At 51.4% G+C, this 26,925-nt stretch overlaps 1 protein-coding gene across 2 annotated transcripts; it reads right to left on the reverse strand.

Annotated features, from left to right (window-relative positions):
* Positions 1–5,028: 5,028 nt before the first annotated feature.
* Positions 5,029–23,987, reverse strand: SDC4 (syndecan 4). Of its 2 annotated transcripts, none has more exons than XM_027621821.2 (5): positions 23,874–23,987; positions 12,171–12,309; positions 11,037–11,083; positions 10,032–10,230; positions 5,029–7,151 (listed from the first exon to the last, which is right to left on the reverse strand). In XM_027621821.2, the coding sequence occupies exons 1-5, from the start codon at positions 23,940–23,942 to the stop codon at positions 7,000–7,002; spliced, it is 606 nt and encodes a 201-aa protein (XP_027477622.1). In that variant the 5' UTR covers positions 23,943–23,987; the 3' UTR covers positions 5,029–6,999. The 2 variants fall into 2 exon arrangements, with proteins under 2 accessions (XP_027477622.1, XP_027477621.1); XM_027621820.2 differs by lacking the exon at positions 23,874–23,987 and adding an exon at positions 17,675–17,954.
* Positions 23,988–26,925: the final 2,938 nt, after the last annotated feature.

The following is a 26,925-nucleotide window of genomic DNA, read 5'->3' on the forward strand; positions in this document are numbered from 1 at the left end:
TCCTGGAAGCCAAGATCCAGGGCTAGCCTGAGAGCCCAGGCCCAGCTGTGCAGCTTTGTCTTCCTTGGCACTCCCCTCGGGGCACCATAGGGCCCTTGGTCCCGCCTGTGTACCCACGTGGACGTCTGTGACCTCACAGCTCCAGCCCTGGCCTGTCTTCTGCGTTCCAGCTGCTGTTCTGTGCTTGGAGGTCCTTCTAGCCCCGACCCTGAATCCCTCTGTCATCCAGTCTCCTCCCTGCCCACCCCCTCACAGCAATGCACCCTCTATCTCCCGCCCTCACACCTCCCCAACACAGAGGCCTAAGCACTCCACCTCTCCATCTCGCCTTCTGCACTAGAATAGGCTTCCTTCTTTCCTCTCCCTCCACCTACTGCCTTGTTCTCCAAGTCCAGCTCAAATGTCTCCTCTTCCAAGATTTCCCCAGGGGAGGTTCAGCTAGCTACCCATCTTATGGGGCCCAGTGCAAAACGAAAATATATGGGGGGAAAAGCGAAGAAGAAGAAGAAAATGAAAATGTATGGCACCTTGCTCAAAAATTATTAAGAATTTCAAGACAGTGACACCAGAGCATAAAATCAAGGCAGGCCCTTCGAAGTATGGGGCCTTGAGTGACTGCACAATTCACATGCCCTGGACCCACCCCATGTTCCCTGAGCACTTCCCTCGGACCATGTCACCACCCACCCTGCATCAAAGAGCTTTATGTACCTGTCAATTGTCCCCTCTAGACTGTGAGCTCATGGGGAAAGAGGCTCATGGCTGTGTCCCATAGGGCGCATTAGCATACCTTGGACTTTGAGTGGGGCTCAATAAATACCATATGCCACACACTGCATTGGCAATTTGGATATTTGCAAGTGCAAAGTGAAACCAGCAGGTGGCACTGTTTCCCGCCCAAGAGTGAAGCTTTCATTTATTTCTCGTTCAAGAACTGTTAGGGTCTTAAAAGATAATCTTAACATTTTCACACTGTCAGCATCAAAACTGGGCTGAGCGTCCTTGCCCTAGTCCGTTTTACAGATGAGGAAACAGGATCGGAGAGAAGGCCCCTTAGATCCGAGAACAGACTGATGGCAGAGCCTAATTTAAATGCCATAGTCCTGATGTTAAATCTGGGACTCTGAGGTTCTCAGAGTGAGAATAAAGTCAAAATCTCGGTTCTAAACTCTCCTAGCTTACCAGCTCTTCTGTTGCCTGAGGTTCCACCATGAACAAGCTAGCCTACAGGCTTAAGCATTGACCTTTGGGTTTCTCTCTCTTTTGTTTCTTTTAAGTGGGGTTTTCTCAAAGAGAAACTGTTAAAACTGCAGTGTGGGTAGAATTCTGACACCTTCCTCCCTGGGGAAGACTGTAGACTGCTGAGGGCACATACTGTCAAGACAGCAAGGGAGGGAGGAAACAGCTTTAAGGGGAATGAAACCAATAAGATAATATCCAGTAAGTTTTGCAAGGGTCATCCTTGACCATACTCACCAAAAAAAAAGGCCCTCCGGGCAGGCTTGACTCTCTCCCCGACCCCAGGGGACAAAGGCAGGCAGGGAAGTAGGCACAATAATGCTCTCAGGGGCAGAAATGATAAACACCTGCTCGGGCTGGCTGCTGGGAAGGCGAAGGCAGAGCCTTGTGACCAAGTTCTTTATGGATTCACTTTGATTATAGAGTGCTGAAGTGGAGCCCACTCTGCAGAGCTCATCCCCAAGCCCCCATCTGGTTCTAAACCCCCTCCTCTCCTCCCCAACCCTGGCTGGTATGTGAAAGTGTGCCATCAGTGCCTCATCCTGGCGAGGGGTGTCCTGGGCTTGGCTGATTTTGTCCTGGAATCTATCTATCTATTGATCCCCTTCTCCTCACACTAATCACTCGTATGTATTTTCAGAGGGATCACCTTAAAACCAAGGAACACAGAGCAAATGGTGGCTTTTCAGACAACAGCCATCTTGGAGGCAAAGTCGTACGTTGAAGCCGGGCAGGTTTGGCAAGTTCAAGTCGCTTAACCTCTCTGTGCCTCAGTACCCCCTTCTGTAAAAAGGGTAGTATTTGTTTCACAAGACGTCACGAGGAAGAAAATAACCAATATATGTAAAACACTTTCAACAGGGCCTGGCCCACTGTCACCACTTTATAAGAGACCCTTGCTGTCATTGTCATTATTCCAGAAGTACGTTTAGAGGTGATCCAGACATTGCGCTCCCCCCCAACCCCATTTCACAGATGGGGAAAGTGATGGTCCAGAGGAGGCAAGTGACCTTCCTGTGTTAGTTTTCTTCGCTGTGTAACAAACTACCACAAACGTAGCAGGTTAAAATAACACCTGTTTATTGTCCCACAGTTTCCATGGATTGGGAGTCCAAGCACAGCTTAGCTGGGTCTTCTGCTAAGGGTCTCCCAAGACCATAGTCAAAGTGCGAGCCAGGACTGACAGGGCAGTCTGTCTGCCTATTCCAAGCTCACAGTTGTTGGCAAAATTCATGTCCTTGTAGCTATAGAATTCACTGGAAGCTTGCTTCGTCAAGGCCAACAGGAGAGCATCTCTCTTACCGGGAAGGTTCCAGACCCTCTTATTCGTGCTTTCAAATGATTAAGCTTGGCCCACCCAGGGTACTCTCCCTTTTTACTAACTCAAAAATCAACTAATTTGGGACCTCGATTACCTCTGCAAAACCCCTTCGCCTTTCCTATCTGATGTAACCTCATCATAGAAGTGGCATCCATCATGTTCACAGGTCCTGCCCACGTTCAAGGGAAAGGAATATACAGGTGTCTACAACAGGGGGAAGAATTCTTGGGGGCCACCTTAGAATTCTGACTCTCCCACCCCCCAAAACTACTTATCAAATTCCTGGCAAGGGGGAATCTATTTGGCCCATAGGCCTCCCCATGCCCCATGAAGGAATTGCCCCATACAGGGGTCCATGCTTCTCCTACTTCAGGAAAATGGCAAGATCGTGAACAAAATGGCTCAATATTGTCTAAAATCAACTTTGCATCCTGTGTCCAATTCTCAGAAATAATATCATCCCAAGTTGCCCTCAGAATTAGCGCCCTAGGGAAATTAAGCCCTGTCCAGAGTTGACTAGCAGCCAGGCTATATGGTAACCAGTCTTTAAGATGGCTTCTAAGGGGTCTTGTCTCCTGAAGGCATTCCTGCCCTCGTGTAGACTCCTTTCACAATGAATAGGGCTGACCTATGTGACCAATAGGATACTTCGTGGAAGTGACGGTGTGTGACCTGAGGTTTGGCTGTAAAAGGCATTATACTTTCCACCTGGCTCCCTTGGATCACTCTCTGGGAAAAGCCAGCCGCTATGTCATGAGGACACACAATTGGCCCTGAGGGTCCACATGGCAAGGAACTGGGGCCTCCTGTCAACAGCCAGCACCAACTTGCCAGCCACCTTGGAAGTGGGTCCTCCAAGCCCAGTCAAGCTTCCAGACGACTGCAGCCCTGGTCAACATTCTGACTACAATGTTATGAGACCCCACAACCCCCTAGCTCAGCAGCTCCCACATTCCTTGATCTGCAGAAACTCTGTGAGACAGTGGTCCTAAGCCCCTACATTTGGGGTAATTTTGCACAGCAATAGGCAATAGAGGGGCCTGTGGGAGCTAATACCTCACCCAAAAGATGGCGCTGATGATGAGAATAAAGTGCCTTTTGTTGAGCACTTCTGCACAGCGGGCTCTGAACTTCCCCCCTGCAAGCCATTGGCACACAAGGGAACGGCTGGTAAAAAACTGAAATCCAAGTCCAGAGGCCCCGAGCCACCGTCTCACATCACCCGACATAGACCTGACCAAAATTTCTGAGGCAGTGGAAATGTTCTGCTTCCGTCTGCATGACCCAGGGTAGCTGCAGCTGCAGCTGTTGATCACTTGAGATGTGGCTAGTACAACTGAGGAACTGAGTTTTTCCTTTTTAAAAAATTAATTTGAACTGCAATAGCCACTTGGCCAACAGCTACTGTACTGGACAGCACAGGTCTAGCAGATGTGAGAAACTTCTGTGAGAACCAAGTTATGAGGAACAGAGATCCACCCAAGCCTCACGGGACTCAGGAAAACCAGGCGTAGTGGGGACATCAGCAGGGACCTGAGACCAGACTCGCTGCTTCAAAGGGGGTTAGCGGGTCCGAGCAGCCTCCAATGGAGGGACCTCGGGCCACATAAACCCTCTGATGGGCAGTGTGGTTGTGGGCAGCCTCCAGAGCCCAAATGCCTGGGTTCAAATCAACCGTTGCTAAGTTGGGTCACTTTGGACAAGTCCTGTAACCTCTCAGCGGCAGGGTCCCCATCTGTATAATGGGGACACTAACAGTACCTACTTTGTGCCGATGAAGTGGGTTCCCATGTTGAAGCCTAGAATGGGTTCTGGCACACGCGTGTGACATGAGGGTTTGCTTCTACTGCCGGTCCCGCTGTATCCTTCCCGACCCCAGCCAAGCACTGGGCAACATGGTACCAAGGTTAGACCCCCAAAGCCCAAGGCCCGGAATTAAGGCTTAACTCTGCAGACAAGTAAGGGCAGGTTTCTGCCTTGGTAAAAATGCTTTTGCCAGGATCAAGACAGGCATCGATGGGGTCTGCAGAGGCCAAGTGGGCAACATGAGCGATAGCAGGTGGACAGAGACTGTGGCAAGGCAGAGAACCCACATCTAAGACAGGATCCTGCCTGTGGGCGACTTCCAAACGGGGCCAAGAGGCTGGAGAGGGGCCAGATCTTGAGTTTTTCCCCAGAGAAGTGGGGAATCTGGACTTATATGGGGAACATCCTCATTTCTATAGTTGGTACCTAATCCAAGGAATTTTTGTGTTTGCTTTTGAAACAAGGTGCCATCTCAACAGAACACCAAGGCAGGCACAACGAGCCCACAGGCCGCCATGTGTACTTTCTGACTCTCCTCTTCTCCAGGCCCTTTCTTGGCTTCTTACGTCTCTGCTGCTATCAAGGGATACAGAACCCAGAAAGGATGACTTCTTACAAACTTTAAAATGACAGGGAAAAAAAAAAAATGACAGACACAGGCAATCTAGAAAGTACCAGATTTTATTCTTATCAAAAAAAAAAAAAAATTAAGTAACAGACAACAGTGTGAGGTGGCTCCAAGAGGTGCTCACTCCCAACATAGCCAGAGGAAAACCAGAGGGGTTGGTGGGGAGGGCAGTGCAGAGGACCCAGCCAGCTGGGACCCTGGGTTGTGGCGGTGAAGGGTGAAGGGTGCAGGAGGCAAGCGCGACTCCCCCCATACCCCAGCCAGTGGGGTCAGGAGAAGATGCAGTCTGCCCAGGCTAAGCCACCAGGCCTCTTCTTTGGGGGGGGGGGGGGCAGTCACCAATAACAAGATCCAGAGCCAGGGCCCCGTCAGTCCTCCCCCACCCCCACCCCCCTTTGCCCAGGGAGACCAAGGTCAACCCCACAAGGCTGGGGCTGGGACGTGTTAAGCCAGTTTAGTTCTCTAGCACTGCGGTTGAACAGGCTGACATGGTCCCTACCTGCGTGTTCACTATAGCAGCCACGAACCATACGTGGCAAATGAGCACATGAAATGTGGTTAGTGTAAATGAGGAATGAATTTTGAACTTTGGGTGATTTTCACATATTTGAAGAGCCACATGTGGCCGGTGGCCACCACAGCGGATAGCACAGCTCTCCAATTTTCTCATAAATTTGGAGAGAGCAAACAAAGGAACACCGGTTGGGCTCAAAGCAGAAGCTAGAAAGAAGGTAGAACTGTCTACCCTCAACTACTCCAGCCCAATCGGGAGAAGGCACCAGGAACAGAGAGAGAAGAGAGAGAGAGAGTGGCAAAAACCCACTCAGCCAAACAAAAATCCACTCACTCAACCATCCAGCCAACTTCAAATGGGACATACCACACTATTTCCTGAAAAAAATATATTTATCTATTTTTCTAGAACCAAGGAAGAATAATAATATATTACAAGAAGAGACACAAATATTCCCACCATCCCCTAACATTATATTTTGGGATCTGCTAGAAAAGTTTCAGCAAAAGCTACTTCTTAGAGGAAGCAGCTTCAGCAAGGGCCAAGGTCATGAGCTGGGGGAGTGTTAAGTATTAAAAAAAAAAAAAAAAAAAAATGGGATATTTAAAGAAAAAGAGGAGGAGGGCCCTGTCTGAAGCTATAAATAGTAAAAAATAATAATAATAATAATAAAAATCATGTCTCCGTCTCTTCTCTCATTTTCAAAAAAAATAAAAAAAAAAAAAGCCATTAAATACAAACTTCGCAGGTCCTGCGGAAAGTGCAAGAGAGCGGAGGACATCTCAGCATCGGCACACTCTTGCCCAGGCAGAGGCTCTGCACCAAGGACTGAACCATTCGGAAAAAAATACCCCACTTAAGATAGATTTGCAAATACTCTGCAAATCCACTTCAGTATGAACTTTCAGTTCTTCTTCCCACCCTCCCTCCTTCCCCATCCCCTCCCCCAAATAAAAAAGGTTGATTTCCAGAAAGTCACTTGAAAGAGCCGAGAATGGCCCAAGGTATACCACAGACTCCTGTAGTGTGATCACAAGTGCCCTTTGATGGACACATCTCAAGGTACAGATGGTTCTAGTTCCTTCTCCTGGCTCCTTTTCACAAGAGGGAGGGAGAAGGCCCACTGGGGGCAGAGCCCCAGCAGGACTCCTGTCCCAGCTTCAGAGGGGCTCTGGGTGAGGCATGTTCAGGACAGGGTGTAAGCTGGGCCCACATTTTAAGTGTAAGATTAAGAAATGATCCAATCCCAGACCTGCCTTTAGCAAGGCCAAGTGTAACCCTATTTTTCTGCCGGGACAACCGAGGCAGAGAATCAAGAAGAGGCAGGCAGGAACAGAAGATGATGTCTCTTCTGACGCTTGAAACATAATCAGAGCTGGAGATGCGGACAGGTCAGTATTAGGTTGCCCTCCCCCTACCCTAACGTCCACCCTCCCAAATCCTTCGGCTTCCTTTCCCACGGAGGTCCAAGCCGGTGGCCAGGCGGGCGCTTCAGGCATAGAACTCGTTGGTAGGGGCTTTCTTGTAGATGGGTTTCTTGCCCAGGTCATAGGTGCCTTCATCCTTCTTCTTCATGCGGTACACCAGCAGCAGGACCAGGAAAACAGCAAAGAGAATGCCCACGCCGCCGCCCACGATCAGAGCTGCAGGGGAAGAATGGGGAGAGCTGTGGGTCAGGACCTCGGGTACACTGCCACTTCCCCGCAGTCAGCTCTCACAACTATAGACATGCTCCCCCTTGCTGTTGCTTGTGCTCGGCACGACCTCATTCACAAGACAGCAGGGGGTCACCGTAAGTCACTGGAGACCACAGAGCTAGGGCGGCAAAGCCACCATTCCAACCCGCACCTGCTGGAGCCCACAGCCAAGCACACACCCCAGCGACAGCTTAGCACTAACTGCGCCAGGAGCTAGCAGACCCGCAAGCTGCGACGATCTGCCCAGACAGACTCCTGGCACTCTCGTGAGTGCACACACCTACACAGATGGGTATACACGTTCTCCATACACACAGGTGCATGCTACCAAACACAGCTCGGACACGTGGACATGGCCGTGCTGCTGTGTCACAGACAATGACACACTGTGGTTTCCCCCCTCCTACGTGTGCAGCTCGGTGTGTGCTAAGGCCTGCAACCCACTCCCATTACTCATCGCTGGCTGTGTGATCGGGCAAGTTCCTTCATCTCTCTCATTGCAAAACGGAAACCGGAGGACCTTTCTCACACATCAGTCCTAAGGATTAAATAAATTAACCCACCGAAAGTGCTTAGAACAATGCACGGCAGAGGCTCAGTACTCACTACTTGTAAACCTTGGTGGTTTGTATGTGTCCCTAGCACCCTGAATTGGACCCTGGCACAACAGTGAAGTGCTTATGAAATGACTCTCCCAATTCAGCTCAGAGAGGAGCACCGGCCAAGGCTGCCTACTGGCATCAGGCAGATGCAGGCTGCTAACCTCAGGTGAACAGCTGTTTTGCAGTTTGCCAGGCCGTCTGAAGAGCTCTATCCTGTTTGCTGAGGGGGCAGGGATACCCCACAGAATCCTTGCTGTGGCAGATTGAGTCCCCTAATTCGGTCTTCTAGGGCTAAGGAGATTAATTTTCCATCCCTGCACACACTCCCAATCTATGCACAGAATGGGGGCAGAATGGAACAGAGGAGCCCGGTAAGGTTCTTTCTTGGCTAAAACTCTGAGAAAGCAGCAACAAAATGACCCCAGGAAATACAGAAAAAGCACATGGAATGAGGTATCCCAGCTCCATGACTGTTTTTATCACCTTTCCCCTCTGATAACCCCGGGCGCCTCTTATCAGGACCTTGGTCAGCGCTGGGACTCTGCACTAGGTTAAGGTTCAAGGGCAGTCTCAAAAGTGACTGTGGTCGTAGGTTCACGTGCCGGGGCTACCAGTGCCTAGTTTTGTGACTTTGGACAAGTAATTTGGCTTCTCTTAAGCCTCAGTTTCCTTATCTGTTAAGAGTACAGATAGCCAACCATACCTGTCCAGTTGTGGAGGCTCAGTGAGGGGGGCACATGGATCAGATGGCTTCTAGCAAGCACTTGAGAAATTTCCAGGTGCAGAGATGCTACTGGAATGGAGGTTCCCACCCCAACGAACGCAACAGTAGAACTTCTCACATGAAGATCTTATGTTTGTCTAATTCTCAACCGGAAGATTTAAGAGATGACCTGGCTTTGGTTCTGTCTTTTGCTATGTGACCCAAACAAGTGGTTTGCTTTCTCTGGGCCTCAGTCTTCCCATTTCTAAGACACACTTGGTTGGACTAGATCAGTGGTTTTGCATTTTTCTTTAAAAGCAACAAAATCCTTAGTTGGTGAAAGCAAAACCTTATGCTGATCCCACATATGCCAGCTAAAAGTGAAACTCTGTGGTTGAAAAAGATGGGGGAGGTTTTTACCAAATATTTTGAAGCTTAGAAGACTAAAAGGCCTCTAAGGGCCCCTCTGGTTCCAAAAGCATCCCCTACCCCTCTTTACATTGCTCAGCAAGTAGCGAAGGTAAAGGAGAAAGAACATTGGCTCCAGTATCAGGAGGCCAGGGTCAGGGCTGAGCTGGGCCCAACGTCACCTGGGGTTATATTCCCAGGGAGCCTTATCTGCAAAATGCAGGGAACAGGGCTCTTTCCTTGTACCTCAGGCCTCCTAGGAGGTGCTGGCCCGGCTGGCTGCCAGGAGACAGGAGTAACTGAGCCTGGGCCCAGGGCAGTCACTCACCGGGCTGGTTCATGCAGACAGGCCCTTGGCCTATAAAACTTGGCCAGAGAGAGAGTTCCCTCTGACAACCCGCCCCCACGAGCTTTGGAGATCCCCAAGCTGCCAGGGAAGGAGAGAGGGAGCCGTCCCCACCCCGATGAAGGCCACACCCGAAGCCCCACCCTGGGACAGAGCTTCCACAATAGCACACCACAGTCAAGAACCCTGCGGCTCTCACGTCAGGCCAAACCCTGAACCTCTCCTCTCCAAGGCCTCCGTGTCTTAATCTGTCGTATGAAGGATCCCGGTATGCCACCGAGTATGAAAAGTCAGTGAAGACTCAATGACAGATTACACCCACCAATCAGAAAAGCGCTTTCCAGTTGGCCAAATTACTTCAGATTCTAATTTGCATGGAGTTATGATACCAACCCAAGGGGTAGCATTGTACCCATTTACAGAGGAGGAAACTGAGGCTCACCTCCCCACTGGGGCTGGAAAGCTTCTCAGCCAAGGTCACAAGGCTGTCAAGTGACAGAGCAGGGGGATGGGGAGCCAGCCCAATGGGCTTTCATGGGAAGTGAACGTTTAATAATTAACTCCCCAGGTACCAACCCTAGGCTGTGCAAATGTTTTTAAAACAAGACAGAAGGACTTAAGGCAAGTGACTGACTCTCCGGCTGTTCTTTAGAAGCCTTTGATATCCTCAAGTCTCCAGGGTACCCGGGGGCCCCAGGCATCCGTGTCTGCAGCACTATCTCCCTCTGAGTCCTCTCCCCCTTCTAAGTCTCTGGTGAGGAGCTTACCTGCCAGAACCTCTGTCCTCTCAAAGATGCTGCTGCCCTGCGCAGTGCTGGACATGGACACCTTGTTGGACAGGTCCTCGTCCCCTTCAAAGGGTGAGATCCTTTTTGGGATGACCTCATTCTCCTCCAATTCCTTAGGTTCGGTGGGGATCCAACTCCCAGGCCCTGCCCTCTCAGGAATAAAGTTATCGAGAGGCACCTGCATGGGGTGGGAGGAGCAGAGACAAACACTCAGCGTGGTCTGGGGACGAGCCTGGGGCAGGGGACAGAAGCATTCAGCCAGGGAGGGAGTCTGCTTTTGCCATCTTGCTGGCTGAACCAGGGGGTCCTGGGACAGAAAGCAGCACCAAACTCTCAACAACGATGCCATCGAAGGCTCACCCTCCTCCTTTCCAGGTCTGCCCCAAATGGGGAATGAGTAATGTGACCAAGGGCGCAGGGAAGCACGTGGTCCCACTCACTGCTGGTCAGTGGGTATTCGAGAATCACCACCCCGGAGGGCAGTGTGGCAGAGCTGCAGAAATTGCTTGGGACCCTGTCCCAAGGAGCTAATCAGAGATTTGAGTGAAAGAAGCTTGCTGTAGTGTTATAATTTTAGAAAATCAGAAAATCCGAAACATTTCCATCAAAAAGGGAAAAGCAGTGAGCTATGATGATGCAGCCTATAAAAATGAATAGGAAGTACATTTAATTATGGGAGGAAATAAACTCAAACTCCTGACCATTTTATATACACAAAACTGTATATACAACTTGATATTAACGTTGGGAAATACCTAGAAATGCACAGAAAAGGGGCTGGAAACACATCTAAGTGCTGACAGTGATTATCCCCTGCAGGGAGGATGGCCTACCCATGACCCACAGCTGTGCCTGCCTCCAGGGAGCCAGAGCCCTGAATAAAAGCTTTCTTGCAGAGAGAGGTCAGACCCTCACTTATGGGCCCTTCTCAACAGGTGTTAGAGAGGAGCAAGGGGGGAGAGGCAAAAGCATGTAATTACTCACCAGGGGTTGGATTACTTCGGGGAAGATCTGGGGGTCCTCTGAGTCATCTGGAAGGTCAGAAAGGCTGAGTGTGAGGTCACTTCCCCTTAGATAAAGGACCTCCCCCTTCTTTAGCCATGGCTAGGGGGAGTCCTAACGTACAACCAGCCCTCAAATGCTCAACGTACAGGAAGTGACCATTCCCACCCCAGCTTCAGTCACCTCATCTGTAAAATGGGGCTCCAAAGACTGGGCTCTCTGGTTCTTTCACAAGAATGCTCAGCAGGTAGCTGAGCAGATGCTTTGTCAGCTCCAAACCCCTGCTCCATAATTTTGGATCCAGGGACCAAAAGCATCCCCTGGGTGCCGGTTAGAAATGCAGAATTTCTGGGCCCACTGAATCAGTCTGCAGTTTCGTAAGATCCCCAGGGGATTCCTTTGAGAAGACTCTAGATTGTAATATTAAATATTAGAAATTGCAACATTAAAATATATCCTGAGTGCTCCGTATATGTGCCAAGAGAGCTTTAACTCATCAGTCCAATCCCCAACACACTGATTTACTATTTTACAGATTTGGAAACCAAGGCTCAGAGGTCACAGAGATCATCACAGCACTCCGTACGGAGGAGGGATGCTTCTGTGCTGCAGCCTGAGCCAGGGAGTCACAGAAGACCATGAACAGCCCTGCCCTCCCCCTGCCCAGTCCAGCCACCCGAGGCCTGGGCCCCTTCACCCACGCCCCCCTCTGAAGCAGGAGCTTGTTCCTGGGCCCCCACCCACACCTCTGCCCACACATGCTCCCAGGCTTTTGAGCTGCTCCTTTTCCTTTTCATAAGAAGAAAACACTATCAGTTCTTTCCAGCCCCACCCCCACTAGGTCCCCAGCCACAGGCAGACAGGTCCAGGCTGGTGCTCAGAAAACCTAGAGCTACAAATGAACTCCAAGCAACAAATAACTCACCCAAGGAGGGTTGTCAGGGATGGAAAGGGTTGATAGTTACTTTTGTTTCCTCTCTTCCGAGAGGGGAAGAGCACTGTTGGAAAGCCCCCACACAAATCCAAGTCTCAAGGCGAGCTCACTCCCCTGTGCTCGGTGAGGCCACCTTCCCTCCAACCCCATGACCCTAGGCCTGCCCACCAGACCCTCCATACCCAGATCTCCAGAGCCAGAGAGCTCAAAATCATCGGGTTCCTGCCCAGGCCCCCCAACATCCTCGTCGTCTGGTAGGGCTCCAGAAAAGTATCGGCCTTCTAGGAGGTCTTGGGGGTCGATGACTTCGGTCTCTCGGATCTAGGGTGAAAAAGGGAGTCACGTCAGCCACATTGGTAGTCCCCTGGGTGCTCTACAGCAGCCCCCGATCCCCAAAAGGCAGTGAAGTGGGCATTCAGTAAGATAACCTGGGGTCCTGGAAGGTAATCAGGCCAGAACCTGGAGATCACCCCTCCTGGTCCCTAACTTGCTGTGTGACCTTAGGCAAATCTCTTTCCCATCCTGGGCTAATAAAAATCATAAAGTTGGTAATAATCAGAACATTAAATATTACTAGGTACCATTGACTAAGCAAATAGTATGTGTAAGTCCCTGTTCTTAACACCAAAGGCATGTCTTTAACCTCATTTTACAACAGAGGAAACTGGGCATTTCCTTCTGGCACAAGTAGGTCAAAGAGAGAGGATTCAGCATCGAGCTGCCTGAATGCAGAACCACACAGGCTTGAGGGTGTGACGCTCCAGGGTTCTAGGATGCAAATGCAGTCACAGCTGATTCACCCGAGGCAGGGAGAGGGCTGCTGGCACCGGTCTTGCCCAGTCCAGGACACCTTTCCCAGCTGACTCAGACTGGGCTGGGGCAATCAGGGCTGGCTCACCCACGCCCCAGGGCAGCCTCAGGCCAGGCACTGTGCAGACCTGGTGACTCACAAGTACGTAAGCACACTCTTGTACTCAGCTTTCCAGCATCTCCCATAGATCTGTTCTGTACCAGCACAGGGGAGGGCACAGAGAGGCATCCTGTGGAAGGACCATCCACTCCAGCACCCACAAATGTCCTCGGCCCCTACCACACGGGGACCCAGCCCGTCACATCACAGCAGAATCTTAAACCCCACTTCCACCAAGAAGCTTTCAAAGGGAAAGTATCAAGGTCCAGGGAGGCAAAAGCTTCCCCAAGGTCCTGTAAGTACATCAGCTACTCTGTTCCCATCCCCCAGAGCTCACAAGGGTAGGAAACATTCAGAATGGTTACCACCTTCCTCTTAGTTCTGGGGCTGAGGCTTCCCAAAGGACAACAGCCCTGAGCAAAGTTCATTTCTTTCCCCCGCTGATTAACTCAAATACTAAAGTGCCTACTATTTGCCCAAAGAGTTAGGGTTTCAATGAAGTTCAATATACACCCCTCCTCTAAACATTCTCCTCTTCTTTCCCAGAGCCCCTAACTGTAGGAGATAGGGGCTCTGCTCAGAACCACCAGAATACCAGTTACAGAGGCCAGGGAGGTCCCATGCTCTCATTTCACAGAATCTGAGAGAATCTGAGCTCTGGACAAAGCAGTGACTTGCCTAAGGTCACATAACTGAGTCAGCCAGACAACTCAGAGTGGAGAGGCCCGGTGTCTTTTTGACTGCCCCAGGCTATCCTTCACCCAGCTGAGACTGCCAGTGACACCGGGGGAAGGGGGGGGAGCCTGAGGAGGAATAGCTGTTCCTAAGACCGGTAAGCATTGCAGGAGAGGCCCAGGCTCTGTACTTCCTCCACTGGCTTCCCGGGAGAGGTGGGCAGGACCTGACTGTCATGCCCTCTTCCACCCCCTAGAGGGCAGATGCTGGATTCCCGGAAGGGAGGAGGGTCAGGCCAGGGGGGAAGGCTGTGGGCACACAGCCCTCTTCCACCGGATGGGAGAATCTTTGCTGAACACTGGGCACACATGGGGGTGGGGAGCCAGAAGGGGTTAAGCCCTGGCTGGGGATGACTTCATGACTTGGGAATCAGGAGCTGCTGAGCTGCTGGTGTTGGAATTCCAGCCCCCGCACACAGCCCCGTGCCTGTGGCTTCGGTCTGGCAGCTTGGGAGGAAGGCTCCTCCGTGGTGGTTGCGAAACTGTCCCCTAGGGCGAGGTCCCTGTGCTCCTACCCCCATCTCCTGCTGCGAATTCCCCCAGGCCCCAAATCTGAAAGAGCAGGACCTCTTGAGCCCTTAGCAAATGAAGTACGTTCTCCTGATAGATCTTGTGCAGAAGTGGGCAGAACTGGAACCGGGGCCTCAGAAAGGTTAAGTGGCTTGCCCAAGGTCACATCGGCAGAAAGTGGCCACACTGGACCAGAACCCAGGCATGGATCACTCGAGCCTTTAGCCACATGCGAATGAACACGCATGTACACAGAGTGCCCAGCCACCCAAGCTAGGAGGGAGCCCTGTCAAGTGGAGGTCAAATCCAGCCCAGCAGAGAAAAAAGGTACTTTGGCCCCTTGTCGACCTGGCCTGGAGACTCCGGTGGGAGTCACAGCTCCAAATCCTCAAGACAAGGGCTGGGGTCCCAACCCTGGGCAGTTTCAGGTGGGAGACCCTCCCCACAGGATTCTTATTCCCCGAAGCCCTGGAATGTTGTTTACACATCCTGCCCTTCTTTTACTATGTGAAAGTGTTAAGGGGTGTTTCAAAATAACCAGCGGGATCAGCATGCTGATTGGCTGACAGTTACTAGCTCAGTTTTTCATTAGCCAGATGGAGGCGAAGAGAGGAGGCAGGTATGGTGGTCTCAAAACCAAAGATGAAACCCAGATTCACTGGCAGTTCAGCCCTCTTAGGGGTCACCTGGCGACTCCCTCCCCCTTCCTTTCCATACCAGGTTCCTGGGGAGGATAACCAGCTTGGCTAAGGTCGCACCAGGGGTCAGCGGCACGGCCAGGAGTAGACCCGGTCAGACACCCATCCCGGGGCTCTCAAGGCTGCATTAGAGGGGCCCACGTGCCTTCCTCCAGCAAGTCCCAGGGCCTGGAAGAAGTTTTGTGGGGCGTACCCATGGGAGGGCACGGGAAAGCAGATCTTTCTTCCACTCCAGAAGCACCCTCTCTGTTCCTCTCTGCCCATGACTCCTGACAAGAGGGCCATTCCCACATGGGAACCCTTTAAGACTAGGTCAGCAATGGGCAAGCAACATGGGCAAGCATCCCTTTGTGTGTATGGGCGTGCCAACAGCCCTCCCTTGCCTCACCTGCTTTGCAGACAGGGCCCATTCAGTCTGGGGTGCATCCGAAGAATGAGGCCACTAGCAGCCAGACCCTGCCTTGACCAGAGAGGACCCCATCCTGCTCCCAGCTGAGCTACCCCCATCTATTCTCCACTCACCCCCATCCCTGCCTGCGGATCGTGTGTTTACACAGGCACCCTCTCGGGCCCTCAGGTCTCCTTTCTCACAGACCACAACGGAAATAGGTCAGTGGGCCTGGGTCCCACAGACCCTGCTTGCCCCAGGGCTGGTGGGCACCTGGGGTTGGTGCCTGGGGGTTGAGATGCTGAATGCCTTCCCATATTACCCACAGAAGAGGGGGTAGGCGCCGTTTTGTTCCAAAGGAACTAGCACCTGCCAACAGAAGGTATCCGAGGTCACTGAGCCCAACGGTCTCATTTTATAACCCAGCAGACAGATTAAAAGACAAGGGACTTTGCCAAGGTCACCCAAGCACTTGGCAAGCAGAGCTGGACTTCGAACCTAGGTCTCCTAACTTGAGGCTGGAGCTGTCCTCCCCGCCCTGCTTCAAGGATTTGGCTGCAAAACGAAGGGTCTCAGCAAACCCACAGGCCGCAGCTGTCACTCCAGACATATTCCGCATCCAGTCCTTACACTATAGTCACGAAGCTAGGAAAAGGTCACCGACCCTATCCCGAAGTCCTACAGCTTCAGTCACCAGGGAAAAGCACAGGGGCTGGGGTGACTAGCTCAAGTATCCACCACAAGCCAGGCACCAAGCTGGAGTCTTCCCTTTATGAGCTCATTTGTACCGGCCCAACAGTCTTGTAACGTGCTCTGGCCATTTTGCAGGAAACTCAGGTGCAATAGAGTCATTTATCCAAAGTCACACAACTAGAAAGCAACAGAGCTGGGATTTGAACCTAGATCTTTCCCAAGACCACACCTCAGCCACAACCAGATTTCTCACCGCCACCCACGTGTCACCTCTCCACCCCGACCCCACACTGCCAGGCCAGGCTCCACCAGGGAGCAAACAAAGGTGAAAGTGATTTTGCTTAAACGAAAGAACAAAAACTTGGCTGGGGCACCAGGGAGAAGTTCAGGATCAAGGCCTGGTTGGCTGGTGGGAGGAAAAGAGGGAGGACAGCCTCCTCCTCCCCCTCCCCCACCTCCGCCCTCAGGCTCCTCCACAGCAGAGGTAGGGTCAGGGACACACTTGACCCTTCTTTCAAGAGGTGAGACCAGAAGGACAACTGTGCAAGCCAAATTCAAAGGGGGGGGTGGGGTGGGGGGAGCAAGGACACTGGGTTCCAACCACTGAATCCACCAGAGTGATTCTGACCAGAGAGCCCAAAAAGCAGCCTCTGGTACAATCACTGTATTCCCCCATCCCCCTTTCTGAAGGGTCAGGTACCCCCCAGAATGAGCACACCCAGGAGCCACAATCAGAGACCTACACCTCAGCAGAAATGAAGGATCTGCCAGCAGAGTGGTTCCCCACAAGCAAAGCACAGGCTGGCCACTTCGTAACTGTAGGAGTCTTGGGGTCTACGTCACATCTTGAACCCTCAGCTTTCTCTTTCGGTACCCAGGGCTAGGAGCACCCTGCAGGATGATGAGGATTAAGTGCAGTGCATTAGTGTGTGCAAGGAATCCAGCATATGGCCTGGTACACAGCAGGTGCTCAATGAGTAGCAGCTATTATCAATCCCCACCTGCCTCCCTTCTGGCTAAAGGGATTAGTGCTCAAAGGGTCAGAGAGACCTGGGAAAAGCTGTAGAAGCAGCTCCACTGCTAGAAAGAAGGTGGTCAGTGGATCGGGGTGCGGGAGGAGGTGCTTCACAAATCGTGAATAAATACCTATAATGGGTATTTATTTTGCTTCTGGGACAACCGACCAGGTCCCCTGCACCCCCAATTGCAAAGGACCCAGAGATGGGCAGAGACCACACAACTTGGAGCACCCATTCTAAGACAACAGAGGCAGAGGAAACGCGGTTGTATTTTTCCAAAAGGAGCAAATGGAAGTGACTAGAGACGCCTGACATTCTACTGGGGGACCTGTACCCCCGGGGGGTATTTACTGACCTGCCTTAGGGACAAAAAAAAAAATATCCAAGAGGCAAAAAGAAACCACATACAGCTAGTGCCCTGGTACCTGGAGGGTTAAGCCAGGTCTGGGGGTGGGGGTGGGGCTGGGGGGGGTTCGAATGTCAGCTCTGCCCACTCCAAGGTCGGGTTACTCTGAACACAATCACTCAGGAGAGAAGCCAGGCCTGGCACTGCCAGCGGCCAACTTTTCACCAACCCCCCCCCCCCCCCGTCCCAGGGCAACCCATTCCACAGCAAGGGCTCCAGGATGCTGGGGTGCCAGCTAGGAATGGGGGTGGGGGTGGGGACCTGCATTCTGGACATCCCCCTGACAGCAGGTGATGGAGATTTCCCCACTGGGCCTCAGTTTGCCCACCTGTAAAAGACGGTTCTCAAAGAGACAAGCCTCCGTCTGTCTCAGGGCCTGGTAACCAAGCTGGGCACTGCTCCGATTACCGCTGGAGACAGCTGGGACGGGGCTGGCTCCCCAAGGGCTGCAGAGACAGAAGTGCATTGAAGCTGGGGCTTGTAATCTAGGCAGCAGATCCGAAGTCCCTGCTGGATCTACGGGCGGGACGTAAACAAGCCTCCCGTGTTCTCAAGAGCAAAGTCAATAGCCTCGTCTCGGCTGATTAGATCAGCCCTGGGTGCTGGCTTCCTGCCCCTTCCCAGCCTCCCCCTTCCATAACCCCCACCACCACGTGAGGAAGCCACTGCTCCAGACCAGGTCAGTCTGTCCCACAGACGTCTCCCAGCTGGTCTTTCCCTGGGAGTGTCCCCACTCCCTGTGATCGGCCACGGGTCATCTCTGCCCTCATGGCCTGAGGTCCGAGTGGTATAGCCAGTCCCACAGGCCTGGCCGCGACCAGCGGGCTCCACCAAGTCACAGTTTCCACACACACCAGCCTTTCCCTGCCTCCCCTTTCCATTACCCCAGGTGTCACCTGACTAGCCAGCCTCTGTGCCAGAGAAAACTGGGGCAAGCGGAGCTCCCGGCCTGCAGGGCGGGGGAGGGGAGAGGCAGGCTGAGTAGGAGGGACTGGCCAGAGGGTGGGGGTGGTAACTGGGGGCACAGACAAGGTGGTAAAAAGTAGGAGGGATGGTAGGGGGGAACTGCAGAAGGCCAAAGCTGGGAAAATCTGTTCAAATCACAGAGTGATCTCCTGGGGACTCCTGGAGCCCTCTGGAAAGGAGAAAAAAGTTTTGAACCCCAAGAACTGTAACTATCGGTTTACATTTTCGGCATGCACGCAGATACCACCTCCCTGAAGCCAACATCTGGCCCCGGGGAAGAGCCCTCGTCTAGCCACTAAGAACAAACCAAGATCAAGCCAGCCCTTTACAACTTTGCCAAATACCGACTATGACCCTTGAGTGACACAGGTGTTTTACTGAGGACATACTGGTGAAGTGACTTATTAACTAACTGCATGTCCCTGGGTGAGCAGCAGAGCTGGGATGGTGACTCAGGTTTTTCTGGCTGTTAAATGTACCCACTTCCACTCACCTAGCAGACAGGGCCAAAGGGCCTGGCCAGGTGCAGGGACGTGCCTGAAGGTCACCAGTGAGTCAGGCTTCCAGTACTTCTAGGGTTAAATCAGGCCCCAACTGTTGACACAGGCCTGCTCCTCCCTCTCTAGAGGCCCAGGTACTGAAAATCTACCTGCTTTTCAGACACTGTACCTTCCCGGCCACCATCGAACCCCCTCTCCAAGGCCAGAGCACTCCTTGCAATTCACTCAGCCTCCGTAGGCCTAGAAACTCTGCCCCTCCAACTGAGGAGGGTGACCCTGTTCTGGGCTTTGTCCAGGTGGTCCCGTACCCTTAGCAAACCCCCATCGCCCTCCAGGCCGCAAATAGCTCAGCGAGGGGTTCCTACAGATCCCAGCAGGAGGGGTGGGGCTGCTGAGAACTGGTTCTTGTTTAAATATAAACCGATCTGATAATTAGCAAACAGCCCACTTCTAAAACAAACAAACAGGAGATTTGAACTCTATCAGCCCCACCCTGGACTCCTCCCTTCCCACCTTGCAGCTGTTGGGAGGGAAGGAGTGTTCCAGGGGCCCTGGGAGTGGGATCCTCAAAGGTACAGGAACCACCTGGCATCCCTGTCACTAAGAAAGCAGCCTCCCAGTGAGATTTACCTGCAGCCTTGTCACCTCCTAGCAGCCTCACCACAACACCCAAGAAGCAGAGGCCGGGGAGACTGGGTGACATGGCCACAGTCACGTAGCTAGTAAGGGGTGGACTTCACGCCCCTTCAAGTTAGGTCTGCCGGGCCCCAAACCACTGTTCCAGTGCTCTCCATCCACTTCCAGAAAGCAAGGAGAGGGCATCAGAAAAATCAGAGCCTCCTGGGGTGCCATCGTAACTGGGCTGCCCCAGCCTTGCTCTAGGAGCTCAGAGCTTTCAGGGAAACAAAGCACTACCTTCTCTGCACAGGTCTGAAGACCAATTCTGAAGACTGGCTGAATTTGCACCCTGTCAAAAAAGCCCACCCACAGGCAAGGCACTGGGAAGGTCTGACGCCTAGGACTAGCATTTCCTGTACATCCCCTCAAAGACCGGGGCGCTGAGACACTACCTTTAGTAGGCTCTCAGAGGACGAGGTAAACTCAGGAGCCCATTCCAACACCCCCACTAGAGTCATCCCACTAGCCAAGAGGTTGAAAGGAAATGGGTGACTCAGGCCAGCCACCACTCTCCTCCAGTGACTCACAGGCCCTGTCCAGCCCCTTCCCCCAATTTTAAATGGTAATTTGGAAATCACACCCAGCAGTCCAGGAGGCTGAGAACAACTAGGAGCCAATTCCTCCCAAGAGGGAACTGGGGCGGGAAGCCCAGCCTGGCTCTCCACAGCTCCTCATTCAGGACAGCCTAGCACTCCAAGTCCTTGGAAAAGCCCTCTGTTTCCAGGAGCTGGGGATGTTGGGAGCTGAATGTCTCCACCCCCCACCCCCCAGCTTCTCCTCTTGTTTAGGATCTTTACCAAGGGGGGCCAAGAAAGCTCCCCTCCCCCCACGGGTGTGTTTTCAGGGCAGGAAGGACCCTTGGAGGGCTTTAGTCCAAGGTGGGCTTATTATAGAGTTGGGGACACGGAGACCCAGAGATAGGGCACATTTGCTCAAGGTCACCTTGCAGTTCAGAAGCAGAACTCAAGGTATCTGCTTTCAAACCCAGCCAATTTCCTCATATGGAATGTTCTCTTAAGATGCTCAAAACCAGACTCCTTGTATTATCAGAGAGGCCTGGTTCTGACCTTGGCAAGCCACTATCTTCCTCTGAGCATCAGTTTCTTGTAAAAATGTAAATAAAACTTACCTCACAATATCCCTGGAAGAGCTTCATATCAGTGATAAATAACCTCAATGCACCTTTTAGAAGGAAGTCACATGCATGAAGTCATTCATTCATACAAACATTTCCTGAGTACTAACTAAGGGACAAGTATTTCACTGAAGATGAATAGAGCAGAAATGCCCCCACCCCCACGCCCTGGCCGGGTGTGGGTGGAAGTGGTATGTGTGGTGGGGATGGGGAGGGCTGGGCTTACCACTCAGAATTTGGTGGGATATACGTATTAATTATCTCACAAACTAAGTTTCTTCAAGGGAGGGAATGCCTTAGATGTCCAGGGTTTCTACAGTCCCTTTCAAAGAGTAGGTATTTAATTATTAATAGACTACTTGGGCTGAAAAGGGCGTTCAAGGTCATTTCTTTCAAACCCCATTTTACAGATGGGGGAATGTCAACCTCACAGAACCCTCTAAACCATGGCCCAAATATCCTTAGTGGTTCTCTGGGATTCTAAGAATTCCAAAGAGCTCTCACTGGCCACTCAAGGGTCCCAGAGCCCCTGGGCTTCTGCCCCACTGCTACCTTGGTACAATCAAGGAGAGAATTCTCAAGGAGACCAGAAACATCTCTAAGCTAAAATACACTTCCCCAGAACCCACTGGGCCTGGTGCCACATCAGCAGGCTGTGCCCCTGGGGAGCAACACCTCTGGGGGGGGGTCCGGCTCCCCAAACAAGGCTATCTTTAATTGGCTGGAGAAGGAGTGGCAGGAAGGCAGTTCAGGGGAATGCTCCCAGCTGGACAGGAAGAACTGGTTTGGGATAGCAAGCCCTGCCAGGGAAGAGGCTGGCTGCTCAGACTGGGTTCCCTTCCCAAAACTTGTGGCACCAAGCCCTCAGGGTGGGGGTAGGGTACCACCCAAGGGGAGCACAGGCCTTCGGCTTAAACCTAAAACTTGGGGAGGGCCTCAATAGCACTACTGGAGGGAGACCTCAGTGCCCTCATCTGTAAAGTAGGCATAATATAATCCCCACATGCTGGGATTTTTGTGAGGATAAAATGCACCAGACCTGGCATTTGGCAAGCACTCAACAAATCATAACTGCAATCAGAAAATCCCTTCTCCCTGGGCCTGTTTTCTCCACCTGCAAAAAGAAGGCAGACCTCTCCATCACATCTATTCAGCTATGACTAGGTCTGATTTTTCCGGCCACAACCTTGGCAGGAAGGGGACAGGGGAGGCAAAAGGGGAAGCCCTGTGACCCAATTAGAGGTGGAAGGTCTGTGACATTCGCCAGGACACCTCTCTCCGGAAGCAGCTGCTCAGGGCCTACTTCTCCCCAGCTGATGGGTCACCATGCGCAGGGCTGACACAGCTGCCCTTCCCCAAACCATATCCTTCCGATGGCCCCCAGGACACAGCTGTCTGCTGCTCACCCTGAAGCACCTGCAGACTCAGCAGCCCCTGAACCGGGACTGCCATGTGACTGTCCACGCAATGACCTCACAACCTCCTGGGCCTTTCTTTTCCCCCACACACACTGCCCAGGCCAACAGGACCCAACCTGGCATTCCTTCAGCTGTCTCCCTAGCTGCTTGACTTCAACACATCTCTCAGCACGTAGTTTAGAGCATTGTACCAGGGAGCCGCAGGTGTAGGTTGGAGTCCTGGCTCAGACACTAACCTTTCGGTCAGGTTGCCCTTACTTTGGGTTTTGGGTAAGTCATCATCTCACTCTGGGCCCGTTTCCTTCCACCTCAGAATTTCTTGAGGCTGGCCAGCCCCCAATCTCAACAGATTCTAAACTCTTGAGTTACCTGAGGATGGGACAAGGGCAGCCACTCAGAAGCATCAGACTGCAGCTTATCATAGGAGCAGGAACTTGGAAGACTGGCTGCCTAAATTTGAATGACTCACACCCTTATTAGCTGTGTGACCTTGGGTAAGTCAGCTAACCTCCCTCCTCAGCCTCAGGACCAATTTAAGAACAGTAAACTGCCGGGTTGTCAGAATTAAGCTAGCTGATAGGCCATTAGAACAGCCAGTAGAAAGCTAGTAGAACACCAGAAGGCACACCATAAGCGCTAAATGTTTGCTATCATCACTGCTTGCCTGCAATTGTGCTGGCAGGTTATTCTCAGGGTCTCATTCCTCAACAGAAGCTGCCAGGCAGACAAGACTTTTCCCTAAGCCCAGAGAAAAAGAAGTCCCATAAAGGAACCGACAATGACTAAACTCCACAGACTTGCTCCCCCTAAAAAGGGGGGCTTAAGGGCATGAAGGGCGCACAGAGCTGGGGTTCTTGGGGGGGCCGATAGCCTCTCCCATCAATTCCCGTTCGCCCAACTTCCCAGATGAAATTGCCACCCTCCTCCCCCCACTGGCCGCTGGGATGAATGGAGCTTCTAGTGGCCTAGGGCTTTGTAAACTAGGACAGGGACCAGCGGGCAGCGAGGAGAGCTTCTCGGGGCTGAGACCTTCTCTCCCCCAAACCCCCTTACCCCACTCAAGGTGGGTACTCCGATTTCCCGTGCACAGTTCATCAGAAATAAACAGGATTCTCGCAGAAAGCAGAGGTTCAACTCTTTGGTGAAGTGCTGAGCCCAAACCATCCCTCCCGTCCGCCCTTGAGGTATCAGAGTCCCAACTTTGTAGGGACCCTAAAGAAGCACTGGCCACCTCCTGCGGCGCTCCCCCAAGCCCGTTGTGCAGATGGGGAAACTGACACTCAGAAGGGGCAGAGCCTTGCTCTGTCACAAGCCAGTGACAGGGCTGGGGCCAGACCTGAGGTCAGGGCTCAGTTCTTCGCTCCCCGGTGTGTGAAACAAGGCCCCCCCGCACACCCGAACCCCTCCCCCTTCCGAGTACACGCAGCCCCCTCGTCCCCAGGCCCTGTAGGATTCTAGAGCCGCAGCTGTGGGTGCTTACGGAGGGCGAGCAGGGGGATCCAGGACTCGGAGCCTGCCCCAGGATCACCAGGGAAGGGCGCGAGTGTAGGGGTAGAAGAGATGACACCGGCTTAGTCACGTCCGAGCCTGGAGCGCGCGGCGGGGCCGAGGCCAGGGTAGGCGGGAAGAGCAAGAGGCTGGGGCGCACGTTCGCGCGGGGGAGCCACTCCGGCCCGGAGCCTCCCCGTGACTCCAGAGCCAAGTTTCCAGCAAAGTTTCCCCGGCCTTGGCGTCTAGTTGGGGGAAGCGCGGCCCCCTGAGCCCCCCTATCCCAGGCCCCCAGGAACAAAGGAGGCACCGGGCCGCCTCCCGGGATCCCCCAGTTCCTACCGATTCGGCAGCGGCGGCGGGGGCGCCCACGAGGAGCAGCAGCAGCGCGAGCATGCGGGCGGAGGCCATGGTACTGCGGTCCGCACAGCGCGCGCAGGCGAATGGCCCGGGCGGGTGTGCGGCCCCCTCTTATAGGCGGTGGCCGGCCCCGCCCCGGCCCCGCCCCGCCCCGCCGCCGCACCCCGCCCGGAATTCCCCAGCGAAATCTGGGCCTTGGGGAGCTGCGCCCGCCCACGCGGCTGGAAACCCCGAGGGACCCGCCCGGCGCGCGCCTGCCCGCCCGCTCCCGGTCTACCCCGAGTCTCTGTCCCCTTTATTTCTTTAATGCCCTGCCAGGCAGGCCCCCAGAGATCACTGCGTCTAACCCCGTTTTATACCCGGGGAAGTTGAGGACAGGGACTTGCCCAGGGGCTTCAGTTTAGACCCGCGCTCCTCAAACCCGGTAACGCTCCCCTCGGAGGGTACGGAACACATTCCAAACGGGACGTGAACATGCATAGCCTTAAGGGGTCAGCAAACTTTTTCTTTAAAGAGCTAAACGTTTTCGTCTTTGCGGGCCGTTCGGTCTCTTGCAGTACTTAACTCAAACTCCAAACTCCGGCATCGTAGCTCGAAAGGAAAGCATCCTTGTTGTTTTGAATTTCCCCCCAATCGTTTAAAAATGTAAAAGCCATTCTTAGCAGCGGACTGAACAAAAACAACCAATGGGCAGACTTTTTGGTCTTAGGATGGCTGACTTCTGCTTCAAGGGACTCTTTGTCCGGATTTGGAACTTCAGAAAAAGTTTGATCTCTCTGAGAACTAGTCTGCAAGTCTATCTCAGATCTGCTAACACCCTTTGTAAAAGAAAGTTGTGTGTCTGCCTTACCCCGGCATTCTCCCAAGCAATAGGGAAGGAGTGGAGGTGGGAATCCTCTGGGGCTTCCAGGTACAGATCCTGTTGGAATTATCCTATGGATAGCATCCTATGGAAGCATCCTATGATAATCAGTCAAGTACCAAGGCGCCTAGACTTCTCTCTCGCCTTGATTGATTTCCATATGTATTTTTCTAAGGCAGGGGCATGGCTTCATAACCAGAGTATTTTGACCTCTGTTGGCAAACTGTGAATTCATACACTTCGTGGAGTAGAGAGTTGGGAGCGATCTCTCCTCTTCCCTCCCTTAATTATTATCAAAGGTTGAAAATATCATGCTGCAGAGATCCTTGACAGTAAAGCAAATTTCAAATGCCGACCATATTTTTCCCCACGGATTTAAAGGTAAGCAATTTTTTCCAGCTACTCCCCTAGGATTGAGAAATAAACTGAGAAAATGAGTGAATTTCACGTCAGAGTAAAAAATCCTTTCGCAAGTCGGATGGTTTTTGCAATCTTTGCTTTCCACACAATTGAAGGAGGGCCTAATCTAGTTGTCAGTACATAGATCGTTAAAATAATTTTTGATGATAGATCACTATGCGATTTTGGTTACCTGTCAACACATCGCTATAACAAAACTCCTTTTATTCCCACCAACTTCTTACAGCCAGTGGTGTGCTGGTAATTGTTTAACAATAGGTTGGGGGAAGTAGGAAGTGCTAATTCGTACCATTTGCCAATTTCTGTGGTATAAATACTCCCACCTTAGCTGATTTCAAGTTCCCAGTGTGATGTCATTGAACATGGAGTTGGTTAGAGACCAGCAGTATTTCTACCACATAGAGTGCAAAATAATAGGCACAAATAATATCATGAGCATAGATAACAATAAGATATAGTGAAATAATTAGGAAGTAATGAGTCTTGAGTACAAAGTATTTCCTTTGTTTTTAATATACTTAATTATAAGTTGACATAATTTAGTTTTTAGTAATGGTCATGTTCCCTAAGGTGCCTAGCCTCTGTGGGTGCCTATACCACCCACAAATTTCCTAAAAATTGAACCAGTACAATCTGACTCTGGTACACCCCTGCTTGATAGCTATAAATAATTAAAAGTAGGAATAATATTATTGCTAAAGCCTGTCCTCATTCTTGTACAAACAATAGCCCTCCAGAGACACGTGGACTAATGGGGGAGGAAACATTAACCAGTTTTACTTTTTTTATTTAATAATTATTTATCAAAATCTGTAGAACTGTTTTCACCAGTGTAGACGTATGTCAGATTGCACACTTTAAATATGTAGAGTTTATTTTATTTCAGTTATATCTCCAAAAAACCGTTAAAAACACTTTTAGGACTTCAAAAAATTGTAATGTATTTACACTGTTTTGATCAAATGCATTTTTATGGTAATTGTAATGATTGAAAATTTTAAAGCTAGTTTTATGGTCATAGAAGGTAAAATAATGATTCCATTTACATATATGTATTTTTAGGCAGAGAAATATGATAGCGTTATCAATAAGCTATTTAAGCATTAAAAAATACATTATTGGTGGGGAGCCTGGCTGGCTCAGTCAGTAGAACATGGGACTTTTAATCTCAGGGTCATGAGTTCAAGCCCTCCATGTTGGGCATGGAACCTACTTAAAATTAGAAAAAAAAATACATATGGTAAAATTTTAATGTGGTGAAACATGGGGTGGAAATTTGAGTTTGAATAGAAAAAAGAATGATGTGAAATTTCCATTAGAGAAGAGCCCTTTCATGATTGATTGACTGATTGATTGATTTTAGTAATCTCTACACCCAACATGGGGCTCAAACTCATGACCCAGAAATCAAAAGTCACATGCTCTATCTACCCACTAAGCCATCCAGGCCCCTCTGTTCATGTATTTTTTAAAAGGATGGTTGTGGGTATCAAATTGCTAGGATATTTAATTCAACTGGACACGTTTAAAAGAATGACATGAACGTTTATTTTTGAGTGTATGAATTTATAATATGTCAGAAATTGTAGCCTTTGCAGCTATTTAAACTCTTGATGATAAAAGGTTAGCTGTCAACTAAAAATGTGCCAGGAAGTACATAATTGTTCAATAATCATTTGGGAAGCACACTAACAAAAAAGATTGAATACTGCCAGATTAGACAGAAGAAGCTCTTCTATAAAACCATCCCAA

Source organism: Zalophus californianus, chromosome 8 (assembly GCF_009762305.2).
Source record: "Zalophus californianus isolate mZalCal1 chromosome 8, mZalCal1.pri.v2, whole genome shotgun sequence".
Taxonomy (NCBI): domain Eukaryota; kingdom Metazoa; phylum Chordata; class Mammalia; order Carnivora; family Otariidae; genus Zalophus; species Zalophus californianus.